This window comes from Haemaphysalis longicornis, unplaced genomic scaffold (assembly GCF_048455015.1).
Source record: "Haemaphysalis longicornis isolate Haplotype H1 unplaced genomic scaffold, Haemaphysalis longicornis Haplotype H1 scaffold_11, whole genome shotgun sequence".
In the NCBI taxonomy this organism is placed as follows: domain Eukaryota; kingdom Metazoa; phylum Arthropoda; class Arachnida; order Ixodida; family Ixodidae; genus Haemaphysalis; species Haemaphysalis longicornis.
Window position 1 is genome coordinate 24,453,664 of NW_027526214.1, and position 16,541 is coordinate 24,470,204.

Sequence of the window (16,541 nt, forward strand, 5' to 3'; positions counted from 1 at the left end):
GCGTGTTTTTCTTTCTTTCTTTCTTCTGTATATTAAAAAAATAATAATAATAAAAAAATGTTTACTTCATTAACCGTAGTGAAAAAGAAAAGAGCCTAACCACACCCCTATGCCCCCTTTGGCGTTGTAGACTGCTGCCCTATCTTTCTGTATTTTCCTCAACGAGCCCCTCATTTCCTTACTATATTATTCTGCGAAAGCCTAGCGAGGGTCTCAGTTCTGGCAGGCTTGATGCCTAGGTAGCATAAGAGGGCTTCCCGCCAGTTACCCGCTCATGACAGGCTGTAGACGCTCGAGTCACGCCCCGGGGGTTGAAAAGAAGGTCCCCTTCTCCCCGTGTAGTCAGAGTGGCGCTGGCTACCACCCTCAAGCGTAAGATACACTTCTAGTAAATATAAATAGCCCAGAAAGTGAAGGAGAACACAGTCGCCCAGATAGCCGAATTGGTAAGGCATTCGACATGTAATCGAAAGGCGTGGGTTCGGTCCCCACTCTGGGCGCGTGTTTTTCTTTCTTTCTTTCTTCTGTATATTAAAAAAATAATAATAATAAAAAAATGTTTACTTCATTAACCGTAGTGAAAAAGAAAAGAGCCTAACCACACCCCTATGCCCCCTTTGGCGTTGTAGACTGCTGCCCTATCTTTCTGTATTTTCCTCAACGAGCCCCTCATTTCCTTACTATATTATTCTGCGAAAGCCTAGCGAGGGTCTCGGTTCTGGCAGCCTTGATGCCTAGGTAGCATAAGAGGGCTTCCCGCCAGTTACCCGCTCATGACAGGCTGTAGACGCTCGAGTCACGCCCCGGGGGTTGAAAAGAAGGTCCCCTTCTCCCCGTGTAGTCAGAGTGGCGCTGGCTACCACCCTCAAGCGTCAGATACACTTCTAGTAAATATAAATAGCCCAGAAAGTGAAGGAAAACACAGTCGCCCAGATAGCCGAATTGGTAAGGCATTCGACATGTAATCGAAAGGCGTGGGTTCGGTCCCCACTCTGGGCGCGTGTTTTTCTTTCTTTCTTCTGTATATTAAAAATAATAATAATAAAAAAAATGTTTACTTCATTAACCGTAGTGAAAAAGAAAAGAGCCTAACCACACCCCTATGCCCCCTTTGGCGTTGTAGACTGCTGCCCTATCTTTCTGTATTTTCCTCAACGAGCCCCTCATTTCCTTACTATATTATTCTGCGAAAGCCTAGCGAGGGTCTCGGTTCTGGCAGCCTTGATGCCTAGGTAGCATAAGAGGGCTTCCTGCCAGTTACCCGCTCATGACAGGCTGTAGACGCTCGAGTCGCGCCCCGGGGGTTGAAAAGAAGGTCCCCTTCTCCCCGTGTAGTCAGAGTGGCGCTGGCTACCACCCTCAAGCGTCAGATACACTTCTAGTAAATATAAATAGCCCAGAAATTGAAGGAGAACACAGTCGCCCAGATAGCCGAATTGGTAAGGCATTCGACATGTAATCGAAAGGCGTGGGTTCGGTCCCCACTCTGGGCGCGTGTTTTTCTTTCTTTCTTTCTTCTGTATATTTAAAAAAATAATAATAATAAAAAAATGTTCACTTCATTAACCGTAGTGAAAAAGAAAAGAGCCTAACCACACCCCTATGCCCCCTTTGGCGTTGTAGACTGCTGCCCTATCTTTCTGTATTTTCCTCAACGAGCCCCTCATTTCCTTACTATATTATTCTGCGAAAGCCTAGCGAGGGTCTCGGTTCTGGCAGCCTTGATGCCTAAGTAGCATAAGAGGGCTTCCCGCCAGTTACCCGCTCATGACAGGCTGTAGACGCTCGAGTCACGCCCCGGGGGTTGAAAAGAAGGTCCCCTTCTCCCCGTGTAGTCAGAGTGGCGCTGGCTACCACCCTCAAGCGTCAGATACACTTCTAGTAAATATAAATAGCCCAGAAAGTGAAGGAGAACACAGTCGCCCAGATAGCCGAATTGGTAAGGCATTCGACATGTAATCGAAAGGCGTGGGTTCGGTCCCCACTCTGGGCGCGTGTTTTTCTTTCTTTCTTTCTTCTGTATATTAAAAAAAATAATAATAATAAAAAAATGTTTACTTCATTAACAGTAGTGAAAAAGAAAAGAGCCTAACCACACCCCTATGCCCCCTTTGGCGTTGTAGACTGCTGCCCTATCTTTCTGTATTTTCCTCAACGAGCCCCTCATTTCCTTACTATATTATTCTGCGAAAGCCTAGCGAGGGTCTCGGTTCTGGCAGCCTTGATGCCTAGGTAGCATAAGAGGGCTTCCCGCCAGTTACCCGCTCATGACAGGTGTAGACGCTCGAGTCACGCCCCGGGGGTTGAAAAGAAGGTCCCCTTCTCCCCGTGTAGTCAGAGTGGCGCTGGCTACCACCCTCAAGCGTCAGATACACTTCTAGTAAATATAAATAGCCCAGAAAGTGAAGGAGAACACAGTCGCCCAGATAGCCGAATTGGTAAGGCATTCGACAAGTAATCGAAAGGCGTGGGTTCGGTCCCCACTCTGGGCGCGTGTTTTTCTTTCTTTCTTTCTTCTGTATATTAAAAAAAATAATAATAATAAAAAAATGTTTACTTCATTAACCGTAGTGAAAAAGAAAAGAGCCTAACCACACCCCTATGCCCCCTTTGGCGTTGTAGACTGCTGCCCTATCTTTCTGTATTTTCCTCAACGAGCCCCTCATTTCCTTACTATATTATTCTGCGAAAGCCTAGCGAGGGTCTCGGTTCTGGAAGCCTTGATGCCTAGGTAGCATAAGAGGGCTTCCCGCCAGTTACCCGCTCATGACAGGCTGTAGACGCTCGAGTCACGCCCCGGGGGTTGAAAAGAAGGTCCCCTTCTCCCCGTGTAGTCAGAGTGGCGCTGGCTACCACCCTCAAGCGTCAGATACACTTCTAGTAAATATAAATAGCCCAGAAAGTGAAGGAGAACACAGTCGCCCAGATAGCTGAATTGGTAAGGCATTCGTCATGTAATCGAAAGGCGTGGGTTCGGTCCCCACTCTGGGCGCGTGTTTTTCTTTCTTTCTTTCTTCTGTATATTAAAAAAAATAATAATAATAAAAAAATGTTTACTTCATTAACCGTAGTGAAAAAGAAAAGAGCCTAACCACACCCCTATGCCCCCTTTGGCGTTGTAGACTGCTGCCCTATCTTTCTGTATTTTCCTCAACGAGCCCCTCATTTCCTTACTATATTATTCTGCGAAAGCCTAGCGAGGGTCTCGGTTCTGGCAGCCTTGATGCCTAGGTAGCATAAGAGGGCTTCCCGCCAGTTACCCGCTCATGACAGGCTGTAGACGCTCGAGTCACGCCCCGGGGGTTGAAAAGAAGGTTCCCTTCTCCCCGTGTAGTCAGAGTGGCGCTGGCTACCACCCTCAAGCGTCAGATACACTTCTAGTAAATATAAATAGCCCAGAACGTGAAGGAGAACACAGTCGCCCAGATAGCCGAATTGGTAAGGCATTCGACATGTAATCGAAAGGCGTGGGTTCGGTCCCCACTCTGGGCGCGTGTTTTTCTTTCTTTCTTTCTTCTGTATATTAAAAAAAATAATAATAACAAAAAAATGTTTACTTCATTAACCGTAGTGAAAAAGAAAAGAGCCTAACCATACCCCTATGCCCCCTTTGGCGTTGTAGACTGCTGCCCTATCTTTCTGTATTTTCCTCAACGAGCCCCTCATTTCCTTACTATATTATTCTGCGAAAGCCTAGCGAGGGTCTCGGTTCTGGCAGCCTTGATGCCTAGGTAGCATAAGAGGGCTTCCCGCCAGTTACCCGCTCATGACAGGCTGTAGACGCTCGAGTCACGCCCCGGGGGTTGAAAAGAAGGTCCCCTTCTCCCCGTGTAGTCAGAGTGGCGCTGGCTACCACCCTCAAGCGTCAGATACACTTCTAGTAAATATAAATAGCCCAGAAAGTGAAGAGAGAACACAGTCGCCCAGATAGCCGAATTGGTAAGGCATTCGACATGTAATCGAAAGGCGTGGGTTCGGTCCCCACTCTGGGCGCGTGTTTTTCTTTCTTTCTTCTGTATATTAAAAAAATAATAATAATAAAAAAATGTTTACTTCATTAACCGTAGTGAAAAAGAAAAGAGCCTAACCACACCCCTATGCCCCCTTTGGCGTTGTAGACTGCTGCCCTATCTTTCTGTATTTTCCTCAACGAGCCCCTCATTTCCTTACTATATTATTCTGCGAAAGCCTAGCGAGGGTCTCGGTTCTGGCAGCCTTGATGCCTAGGTAGCATAAGAGGGCTTCCCGCCAGTTACCCGCTCATGACAGGCTGTAGACGCTCGAGTCACGCCCCGGGGGTTGAAAAGAAGGTCCTTTTTTCCTTTCCTTCCTAAAAGAAGCCCCTCATTTCCTTACTATATATATATATATATATATATATATATATATATATATATATATATATATATATATATATATATATATATATATATATATATTGTAAGATGGGTTTATTTGCGAAGGCAAGTCAGCAGGACGCTCAGCGAAGGCAGTCCGAAGCAAGCGGGGCTGACGGCTGGCTCTCACGCGCTCTCCTCGCGGTCCAGGCTGATGATGATACCTGTCCGGCTCACTGGTTCTTCATCTTCCTTGAAGCTGTATTATCATGGCCAATCTCCTTGAAAGGGTAGGAGATACTTGTATCTCTTCCGCACTACAATCATCCCCCCGCGGCGAAGGGAGCCACCCTGGCGACTTAGGGGCACGCTACGACAACAGGATCGTAATAACGCTTGAGGCGTTGCACGTGGACTGTCTCGCGGCCTCGGCGACGAAGGTCTGAGGACGGGGTTAGCGGCTCCACGACGTAATTAACAGGTGACGCGCGTTCGACAACGCGGTATGGGCCGTGGTACTTGCATAGCAGCTTGCTGGAGAGACCGGGAGTAGTAGTCGGTATCCAAAGCCATACCAGCGAGCCGGGAGAAAAAGTCGCTTCTGGGCGGTCACCATCACGACGATGTTTTTGGTGCGACTGGTCTTCAGAAGTTAAATAGTGGGCAATCTGGCGGCATTCTTCGGCGTAGCTGCAGAGTCGAGAAATGGTCGTGTGCTCAGAAACATCAGGTCGATAGGGGAGAATGGTGTCGAGAGTGCAGGATGGTTCACGACCGTAAAGAAGGAAAAAAGAGGAGAATCCCGTGGTAGACTGCATCGCGGTGTTATAGGCATACGTCACAAAGGGAAGAATCGTGTCCCAGTTGGAGTGGTCGGAAGAGATGTACTTCGCGAGCATATCGCCAAGAGTGCGGTTAAACCTCTCCGTCATCCCATTCGTCTGCGGGTGGTAGGCAGTAGTGGTGCGGTGAGTCACGTTGCATTTTTCCAGGAGAGCTGCTATCACTTCCGACAAGAAGACACGCCCTCTATCACTTAGAAGTTCACGTGGTGCTCCGTGACGGAGGATGAAACGCTGTAGAAGGAAAGTAGCAACTTCGCTCGCCGTGGCAGCCGGTAGGGCAGCGGTCTCAGCGTAGCGCGTAAGGTGGTCGATAGCAACCACGACCCAACGGTTTCCGGCAGAAGTAGCTGGCAGCGGCCCGTATAAGTCAATACCGACCCGATCGAAAGGTCGCGCTGGACAGGGTAAAGGCTGCAAAGGACCGGTTTGTTGCTGAGGCGGAGACTTCCGACGCTGGCAGTCTTCGCATGCCCGAATAAACTTCATCACGAAGGTGTACATGCCTCTCCAAAAATAGCGCTGTCGCAGTCGTTCGTACGTCTTCAGCACGCCTGCATGGGCACAATGCACATCCGCATGGAAGCTTTCACAAATGGCAGTCCGCAGGTGACGAGGGATCACGAGCAACCATTTGCGTCCTTCTGGGCGATAATTGCGGCGATAGAGCAGTCCATCACGGATGGCGAAGTGCGCAGCCTGACGTCGCAGCGCTCGGGGAGCGGTACACAGCGTAGGATTAGAAAGGAGGTCGCAGAGTGAGGATATCCAGGGATCCTTCCGCTGTTGCCCCGCCATGTCCTCAAATGGTTGGAATGTCGGGGTAGAGTCAATGGCCATGAGCTCTGCCGTATCCGCGCCCAGAGGTGAACGAGAGAGTGCGTCCGCATCATTGTGTTTTCGACCAGACCGATATATCACGAGGATGTCATATTCCTGGAGGCGGAGAGCCCAGCGGGCAAGGCGACCAGAGGGATCCTTTAGTGATGACAGCCAGCAAAGGGCGTGATGGTCTGTCACGACATCGAAGGCACGGCCGTAAAGGTAGGGGCGGAATTTGGCAATAGCCCACACGATGGCCAAACACTCTTTCTCCGTGACGGAGTAATTGGATTCGGCTTTTGTAAGCGTACGGCTCGCATAGGCAACAACGTACTCGTCAAATCCTGGCTTCCTTTGGGCAAGTACAGCTCCCAACCCGACGCCACTGGCGTCAGTATGGATCTCAGTGGGCGCACGAGGATCGAAGTGGCGCAGTATAGGGGGTGAGGTGAGCAACCGACGTAACGTCAAAAAGGCTGCCTCGCATGCAGGAGACCAGGTGGACAAGTCATGGCTTCTGCCGAGGAGCTTGGTCAGAGGTGCAATAACCGATGCAAAATTTGGAACGAATCGCCGGAAATAAGAACAAAGGCCAATGAAACTGCGGAGGGCTTTTAGAGTGGTCGGTTTCGGGAAGTCGGCCACAGCTTGTAGCTTAGCAGGGTCAGGGAGAACACCGTCCTTTGAGACCACATGACCTAGAATATTCAGTTTCGGGCCGCGAAATGGCACTTCTTTAAGTTTAGCTGTAGACCAGCATCTGTTAGGCAATGCAAAACTTGCTCTAGACGAGTAAGATGGGTGTCGAAATCGGGGGAAAATATAACGATATCATCCAAGTAACATAAACAAGTTTTCCACTTGAGGCCACGCAAAATGTCGCCCATTATGCGCTCAAAAGTGGCGGGCGCATTACACAACCCGAACGGCATTACGTTAAATTCGTATAATCCGTCGGGGGTCACAAAGGCGGTTTTTTCACGGTCATCGTCTGCCATCGGCACCTGCCAATAACCGGAGCGTAGGTCCAGCGATGAAAAGAACTCAGCTCCTTGCAGATAGTCTAAGGCATCGTCGATCCGGGGCAGAGGGTAAACGTCTTTCCGAGTGATCTTGTTAAGTCGGCGGTAATCCACACAGAAACGGATAGATCCATCCTTCTTCGTAACAAGCACGACTGGAGAAGCCCAAGGGCTATTAGATGGTCGAATTACGCCTCGCTGGAGCATCTCATCAACGTGGCTATCGATGACGGAACGTTCTTTGGCCGAAACGCGATACGGTCGCTGGCGCAAAGGACGATGAGAGCCAGTGTCGATTCGATGAGAGACGGTTGATGTGCGACCCAAAGAAGTCTTCTGACAGTCAAAGGTAGATTGAAAACGCTGAAGAAGGGTCAGAAGCTGGTCGCGCTGAACAGGATCGAGACTGTCGTCTACGGCGGTAACGAAGGCAGCAGTGTCAAAAGGTAGAGGTCGGCTCATTGAATTGATCGACCGAGGGGCTAACACATCCGGGCAGTCGACGAGGTGGCTGCCAATAGCTTCCACACGCCCAAGGGACTCACCACGAAGCACAGTTAATGGGGAAGGAGATGCATTGCAGACAGCCATAGTGCCTGCCCCATTCTCGATAGTAAGGACGGCATAGGGGAGAGAGGTACCTTTGCGGTGGGAAAAAAGATTAGAGGGCGTGAACACGACTGTTGCCTCGGAAAGTGTGTCACAGGTCACTGGTATCAGAACAGCAGAAGCTGGCGGAATCGTGCAATCGTTGGCGGCGCATAGCTTAGAAGAAAGTGGAATACTGTCCTTTTCGGAGTCAAACAGAGGAAGTAAAGCAAGCTCGGCACGGGCACAGTCAATAATGGCGCTATGACGTGACAACAAGTCCCACCCTAAGATGATGCGATGGGAACAAGAGGGCAGGATGAGGAACTCGATGATGTAGAGCTCATTTTGTACTAAAATCCGGGCGGTGCAAACTGCGATGGGCTCGACGTGGTGCGCTGTGGCAGTACGGAGATGAAAACCGGAAATTGGCGTCCTCACTTTTCTTAATTGGCGGCAAATCTCTTCGTCCATAACTGATACAGCAGCTCCTGTGTCAACCAAGGCGCAAGTGGGGATTCCTTCCAAGTCTACTTCAATCGTGTTCGCAGGGGACAGATAAGGGCTTCGGTATTTCGACGGCGCCGCAGTTCTTGCCTCCGGAACTGCGGCGATTAGTTTTCCTCCGGGGCAGTCGGACGACGCCGCATCGGCGAGATGGAACGGCGTCGAGGAGAGACGGACCGACGGGCACCAGAAGAGAGTTCGTCACGAGAAGGCGGAGAATAGGGCGGCTCAGCATGGGCGTCGTTGTAAGGGCGGTAAGGAACATACGCGTTATCAGCGTAGGCTGGCCGCCGGTAAGCGTCTCCTGGCGGCGGAATCCCACGGCGGCAATAACGTGCGACGTGGCCAGGAATTCGACAAGAGAAACATATTGGCCGGTTATCAGGCGTTCGCCAGGGGTTGGTGTGGAGCGGCGACGGGCGAACCTGAGTAAGATGTGGCGGCGGCTGTGGGCGGCGTCGAGGCACATAAGCGTGAGCCGGGGTCCGTGCCGCAACTTCAGCGTAGCAAAGTGGCGGTGCAACAGGCAAGGGCTCGGGAGCAGCTGAAATGGCGTCAGCGACTTGCTCCCGGAATATTTGATGGAGTGGCGACGACTGGGCAGGATCTTGTGTCGGCGACGACTGCTGCGGTAAACAAGGCAAGAGAGAGATCTGCCGGGCGACCTCCTCACGAATCAGCTCTTTGATGCGCCGCAGCAGGGACGGGTTTCCGTCGACTTCCAGCGCACAGAGTGGGTCGTCACGCTGCGACAGTCGGCGACGAGTCAAGGTGCGCTGCCTGCGCAACTCTTCATAACTTTGGCACAGGCTGACGACTTCGCTTACGTTTTGGGGATTTTTCGCAAGCAGCATCTGGAACGCGTCCTCGTCGATGCCTTTAAGGATGTGCTTGACGGTGTCTTGCTCAGGCATCGATGGATTCGCGCGTCGGCAGAGATCTACCACATCCTCAATGTAACAGGTAAAGGTCTCACCGGCCTGTTGAGCCCGCTCTCTTAAGCGCTGCTCCGCGAGAAGCTTGCGCACAGCTGGGCGGCCGAATACACGAGTAATGTTCGTCGTAAATGCGGTCCACGTTGACCTATCAGCTGGGTGGTTCAGAAACCATTGTTCAGCCACGCCCCTCAAGGAGAAACCCGCGTTACTGAGCTTCGTGACCTCGTCCCACCGATTGTAAGCGCTTACTCGCTCAAAAGAAGAAAGCCAGTCCTCGACGTTCTGGTCGTCGGCGCCACTGAACTGCGGGGGGTCACGCTGGCGGATCGCGCCGGAACAGATGACAGCCGGCGGGGAAGGTGGCGCGGTGTGTTGGGCATCACCAGGCATGGTTGACTCAGTGGGAGATGGTAGGGTACGACTGCGGAGCTCCAGTCTCGAGGGTAGACGGGATGAGCTGAGGCGGAGAACCCGCACACTCCACCAAACTGTAAGATGGGTTTATTTGCGAAGGCAAGGCAGCAGGACGCTCAGCGAAGGCAGTCCGAAGCAAGCGGGGCTGACGGCTGGCTCTCACGCGCTCTCCTCGCGGTCCAGGCTGATGATGATACCTGTCCGGCTCACTGGTTCTTCATCTTCCTTGAAGCTGTATTATCATGGCCAATCTCCTTGAAAGGGTAGGAGATACTTGTATCTCTTCCGCACTACAATATATATATATATATATATATATATATATATATATATATATATATATATATTGTTATGAGATGGATTTATTTACAGTGAGGTCGGACGGTGTAGGACGAGCGCAGATGGTAGAGCGGTCCGTGAATGATGGTGCCAAGCCAGAGTGCAACCTCGTTCTCCTCTTCTTCCAATCAGCTTGCTCAGATGGTTGACCGTTGAAATGTCATAAACGCATCCGCGAATATACGGCACTGATGGTGTGCGTAACATTTCCCCCGTCGCAGACGAAGCCCCCAGGGCGAGTCAGCTTGTGGAGCGTTCTTCACAGCGTTTGAGCCGGGCAACATGGACTACTTGCGTTCTTTTGCTCTGTCCGCCAGTCGAAGTCAATCGCGAGACGACGTATGTGACATCGCTGAGGCGTTGTAGCACAACAAACGGACCCACGTAATGAGGCAGGAACTTCTCACACAAGCCGCGCTTACGCAGTGGTGTCCAAAGCCACACTAAATCACCCGGTGTGTATGTTACATCACGCCGACGACTGTCGTAACGCTGCTTAGAGCGCTTCTGGGAGGCCAGGATTCGCAGGCGGGCAAGCCGACGTGCTTCTTCGGCAAGGCAGAGCGTCCTAGCTAAGGAAGGATCGTCATGGTTGAAGAAAGGGAAAATCGTGTCGAGACAGCTACCGGGCTGCCGGGCATAAAGGACGAAGAAGGGGCTGTAGCCGGTTGTTTCGTGCTTCCCAGTATTGTACGCGTATGTGATAAATGGTAGCAGATCGTCCCAGTTCTTGTGGTCCGAGCTGACATACATAGACAACATGCTCGCTAACGTGCGGTTGGTACGTTCCGTCAGTCCATTTGTTTGAGGGTGGTACGGCGTAGCATGGCGAAATTGGACGGAACAAAGGCGAAGCAACTCTTCAACGACATTTGCAGTAAACTGACGTCCACGGTCACTGATTATGACTTGGGGTGGTCCATGGCGTAACAAAATGTAGCGAAGCAAAAAGACGGCGATCTCTGTAGCAGTGGCAGACTGTAGAGCAGCCGTCTCAGCATAGCGGGAGAGGTAATCCACACATACAATGATCCAGCGATTTCCATGCGATGAGCGGGGGAAAGGCCCTAACAAGTCAATCCCAACTTGTTGGAAAGGACGACTGGGCGGGTCAACAGGGTGCAGTCGCCCTGCTGGAGCAGTTGTTGAATTTTTGTACCGCTGGCATTGGGTACAAGTGGCGACATAGCGCTCAATAGTCTTGCGCATGTTCGGCCAGTAAAACCGTTGTTGAGCGCGGTGCAGAGTGCGCGCGAGCCCCATGTGGCCCGATGTGACGTCGTCATGCACAAAACTTAGAACAGTGCTACGGAGGCTTTTTGGCACAACAAGTAGGAGACGAGGTCCGACAGCCGAATAGTTCTTTTTGTAAAGTATTTCGTTTCGCACGCAGAAACGGCTAGTAGGCTTCGATTCATCAGCTAAAGCGAAAAGCGAGTCCAAAGTTTTGTCGTTGCACTGCTCCCTTTTGAAAACGGCCGGCTCAGGGAAAGATGTCGAAATAGAGGCGAGATACTGGTCAAAGTTGTCTTCGTCAGAGGCCACTGATTCCAGTGGCAGCCGGGAGAGGCAGTCAGCGTCGGCATGCTTGCGGCCACTTTTGTATGATACGGTGAAATCATACTCCTGCAGACGGAGAGCCCAGCGTGCCAGCCGCCCACAAGGATCACGAAGGTTGACGAGCCAGCAGAGTGAGTGGTGGTCTGTGACGATGGTAAAAGGATACCCATAGAGATAGGAGCGAAATCGCTGTGTGGCAAAAATTACTGCCAGACACTCCTGCTCCGTGACAGTATAATTCCGCTCCGACTTGCTGAGAGTGCGGCTGGCGTAAGCAATAACATGCTCACCATCACTGTGGCGCTGAACAAGCACGGCCCCAACTCCAACCCCACTGGCATCGGTGTGAACTTCTGTAGGTGCCTGGGCATCAAAATGGCGGAGAATCGGTCCGGACGTCAGAAGATGTTTCAAGTGACGAAAAGCGGCGGCACAGTCGGTACTCCATTTGAATGGAACGTTTTTCCGCAGAAGACATGTCAGAGGATGGGCTATGTCAGCAAAGCCAGGGATAAAACGACGAAAATAGGAGCAAAGTCCCAAGAAGCTGCGAAGTTCCTTCGCAGAGGTGGGTTCTTTAAAGCAGGTAACGGCTCGTATCTTGTGTGGATCGGGTCTGACGCCATGTTTGTCGACAACGAGGCCTAAGACAAGAGTTTGCCGCTCTCCGAATCGACATTTTTTTTAGTTCAAGATGAGACCAGCCTTTTCTAAACAGTCCAAAACAGTGGCCAAGCGCGTGTTGTGTTCCCGAAATGTGCGACCAAAAATGACGATATCGTCGAGGTAGCACATGCACACTTCCCACTTGAGGCCCCGAAGTACCGTATCCATGAAACGCTCAAACGTAGCAGGGGCGTTACAGAGTCCAAAGGGCATAACATTAAATTCAAATAGTCCATCGGGTGTGATAAACGCTGTTTTTTCTTTATGGTCGGGGTTCACGGGAATTTGCCAGTAGCCTGATCGCAAGTCAACTGAAGAGAAGTACGAAGCCGAATGAAGACAATCTATTGCATCATCTATGCGGGGAAGAGGGTAGACGTCTTTTTTAGTAATTTCATTGAGGCGCCGATAGTCAACACAGAAGCGCCATGACCCGTCTTTCTTTCTGACCAATATCACCGGAGCTGCCCAGGGACTTGAAGACTCTTGAATCACGCCATTCTGCAACATGTCTCGTACTTGTTCATTGATAATCTTGCGCTCGGATGGTGAAACGCGGTACGGCTTTTGTCGAATGGGCCGGGCTTCCCCAGTATGTATTGAATGGTGGGTCCGTGTGGGCGGTATTGACGAGCATCGATGTGTTCGCCCGAAGTCAAATACGCGTGAGTATTGTGCAAGCACGGCAACCAACGCATGGCGTTTTTCTGGTTCAAGGGATTCGTCGATCATACTTTGCAATTTGGCAGGGTCCACCGGGGAAGGATCATTGGACGGATTTATGGCTTCGGACAAAACTCCTACTGAAGTTGAAAAATATTCGATCGCTTCGGCAAGTTTCAGCCCGCGTGGAAGTAGAGTGGGTTCGGGCGAAGAGTTGATAGTCCACACAGAGGTTTGTCCCCTGTTTACCGTAACAACCGATCGAGGCACCAATACATTTTTCTTTGCACAGTTTAGGGGAATCGGCTCCAGCAAAGCTTCAAATTTATCCAGATCAGTTCCCGTGCAAAGGACTGACACGAATGCGGCTGACCGCGCCGGCATGATGGTGTCGCTCAATACGCAGAGTGTGCGGGTGGTATCGGGTGAAGAATCTTCTACAAAGGCAGATAGGGCGGTCCCGTCCACATATATCTCCCCATTACGACAGTCAACTGTGGCACCACACTGCTTCAAGAAGTCTAGACCTAAAATCACATCGTGAGTTGACCGCGGCAATACTGCAAACTCCGCCCTGAATGTGTGGCCGCCAAACGAAACAGTCACTGAGCAGATTCCAAGTGGGCATAGGGACTCACCACCGACACCTTGAAATGTTACCATTTTGTCCCAGTGAAACATTACTTTGCGGCCAAGACGGGATTTAAACGCAGAACTCATTACCGACACTGTTGCGCCCGTATCAATCAAAGCCATCGTTCGGGTGCCATCGACTAATACTTCCACTGTGTTTTTTAGCATTGATACAGGCGAAGGTAGTTCCCAGTTAGGCTGTCCGGTAAGAGGCATTTCACGTGACAGTTGTGCCGCGGCCTCACCTCCATTGGCCGCGCTGGCTAGTTTTCCGGCGGCGGTGACCGACGCCGGGGTGATGGTGAACGCCGCTGTCGTGAAGCGGGTGGGGTCAAGCTGCGGTCAGAAGCCGGTGAATCGCGGCGCGGTGGTGCCTCGGAGAACAAAGCTGTTGGCAGGCGAGTGTCGTAGCGGGCATTTCGGGCGTTCGGGCGGTTCCACACGGGAGTTTGCTGGTACCGTGGAGCTTGGCGGCGACGGCGGCAGTAGCGAGAAATGTGGCCCTCAAAACCACAGTTGTAGCATACGGGAAGGTCACGCTCACGGGGAGGGAAGGATCTCTCGTAGACGCCATCAAAACGGCGATCATAAGCCGGGCGCTGAGGACGCTGGTCGTAAGTTGGACGTTGAGGGCGCCGAGAGAACTGCTGGACATCGTGGCTGTAGCGTGACGAATCCCAATTGTCGAGGCGCTGCGGGCTTTCATTGCGAGGCGTATAGCTCGGATCACGGAACTGAGCACTCGAAGGCGAGAGGCTATTGGCCTGTACATCTTGCAGCACATAACTTTCGTGAACGTGCAAGCCGTCAGTATAGCGCCGAGGCTCTTGGTGTCGCAGCAACTCCTCGCGGACGATGCGCCGGATAGTTTCAGCGTAGTCCGGTGGTGGGGTCACATCAACGCTTGCCACAGTAGTTACATTAGCCAAGCGACCGAACTTTGGCGTAATACGACGCTTCTTCAACGCCTCGAAGGTTCGACAGTGCTGAACAACGTCTGACGCGGATTCCAACTTTTCACGTCCTATCAAAAAGTTGTAGACGTCTTTAGCGATCCCCTTTAACAAGTGACCCACTTTATCGTCCTCAGACATTTGCGGGTCGACGAGTCTGCAGAGCTTTAGCACCTCTTCAATGTAGGTGGTGCATGTCTCACCTGGGACTTGGGCGCGATGCAGCAACGTCTGTTCAGCCTGCTTCTTCTTTCCGACGGAGTCGCCAAAGCGGGCTGAAATTTCTTCGACGAAACGGTCCCAGGTTGTGAGCTTGCTTTCGTTGTTCTCAAACCAGGTCAGGGCAGTCTCATCTAGCGAGAACACGACGTTCGCGAGTTGTGCAGCGGTATCCCAGCGGTTGTACCGGCTCACTCGCCGATAGTGCGTCAGCCATTCCTCAACGTCCTCATCGGCGTTCCCAGTAAACATTCGGGGCTCTCGCGGGGGATGCCAGCCAGGCGTGGGGGCCGGTGCAGTGTTCCCACCTTGAGGCATCGTAGGAGACAGCGGTGGCAGACCCGCGACACGTCGGCTGCGGCGGAAATCCTGGAGGCCCGACGTGGCGTACCCAGCACCTCCACCAAACTGTTATGAGATGGATTTATTTACAGTGAGGTCGGACGGTGTAGGACGAGCGCAGATGGTAGAGCGGTCCGTGAATGATGGTGCCAAGCCGGAGTGCAACCTCGTTCTCCTCTTCTTCCAATCAGCTTGCTCAGATGGTTGACCGTTGAAATGTCATAAACGCATCCGCGAATATACGGCACTGATGGTGTGCGTAACAATATATATATATATATATACATATATATATATATATAGTAAGGAAATTAGGGGCTCGTTGAGGAAATACAGAAACATAGGTCGGCAGTCTACAACGCCAAAGGAGGCATAGGGGTGGGTTCGGTCTAATCGAAAGGCGTGGGTTCGGTCCCCACTCTGGGCGCGTGGTTTTCTTTCTTTCTTTCTTCCTTATATTAAAAAAAAATCTTGACCTCATTAACCGTAGTAAAAAATAGAGCCTAACTACACCCCTATGCCTCCTTTGGCGTTGTAGACTGCCGACCTATGTTTCTATATGCACCAAAAATAAAAATATGTATCATGACTACCTCAGAACAAATGAACAGATGAAAAAAGTTTTTCAAGAAAACAATAATGGTTTGTGGCAATGCACATTTTTCATTGGGCCCCTACTATGCCGCCGTACAGCTTTTCTTACTCTTTACCCATGTTAGAAAATTGTAGCACCTGCATTTTATTCTCGTCTTTGGAATGAGATGGTGTATTACCCCCACCAGTACTTTATGCAAAAACGTCAATGACTACGTTATTTCTATTGCTTTCATTTGAGATATGTGGCTAGGGTTATTGTACTTTTCGGATATAGTTTGCGGCTGTACATCGCGCAACTGCTCTTAACTACATTGTCCGGTGTAACTTTTTTTGCATGTCAAAGGGAGCTCTATTCATAGTCCCGGTGCTTATCGCGTTCTCGGCTCGCTATTTTGTGAAATATTGGTAACACGCTGCGCAACCGCAGTATCACTATAAAATCGCCTGAATTTTATAGAGTGTTATATTTGCAGCCAAGTCAATAATAGGTACAACTAGTGAACCCTCGAAGAAACTATTACTCAGGTGAACTTTTACTCACATGCTTCATTTTATATGTATTAACGCGCCAGCAGGATTAGGCTCATTTTCGATGTTGCCGTCACTGCTAGAAGTTCGCTATCTTCTCTGCTCCTCAACGTTTCGCGGAGTAGGTCCTCGATGCTAGCAAGAAACTTCCAGTGAGGCAGACAGACCTAGGGCTCAACAGAATCGGAAATGCCGAGCAGCAGCGATTTGATTCTGGAAATGAGGAGATTTATATTACTGTCGGGTAGAAAGAAAAAAGAGGATATTTGCGCAGGTGCGGCAAGCGCCAAATAAAGTTTCTTTTACACGCCGGGTGAAGTCGCATGCTGAACAGGCACGGTCGCCGGCCCCACCAGCACCAAACGCCAGTAATAAAGTGCCCATCCGATTAACTAAAGTCATGGCGATGCAGCGTTTGGTTTGGAGCCGGCAAGCTGGCGGACATGCAGCTGATTTCCCTGTTGTTCACGCAGGTTTTCGCAAGTTTTGTATTTTCCTTCTTGCTCGCTGCGATTGTCGGCAGCGCGGATCTACAATCTGACCAAAACCAAGCTTCAGCGGGTATCACATC

The 16,541-nt window shown here is 50.9% G+C and overlaps 1 protein-coding gene and 1 non-coding gene across 2 annotated transcripts; one reads left to right on the plus strand and one right to left on the minus strand.

Annotated features, from left to right (window-relative positions):
* The first annotated feature begins 2,420 nt into the window (after positions 1-2,420).
* On the plus strand, positions 2,421-2,492 carry Trnat-agu (transfer RNA threonine (anticodon AGU)). Its single transcript has one exon. It is a non-coding gene; the product is annotated as a tRNA-Thr (tRNA).
* An 11,102-nt stretch (positions 2,493-13,594) lies between these two features.
* LOC144160607 (uncharacterized) lies at positions 13,595-15,109 on the minus strand. The gene has a single exon (XM_077691847.1). It carries the CDS (start codon positions 14,819-14,821, stop codon positions 13,595-13,597), a length of 1,227 nt encoding a protein of 408 aa, XP_077547973.1. The 5' UTR covers positions 14,822-15,109.
* Between the last annotated feature and the right edge of the window lie 1,432 nt (positions 15,110-16,541).

Excerpts from the sequence above, each read along its gene's own strand:
- LOC144160607 (XM_077691847.1), bottom strand. The coding sequence starts at position 14,821 with ATGCCTCAAGGTGGGAACACTGCACCGGCCCCCACGCCTGGCTGGCAT.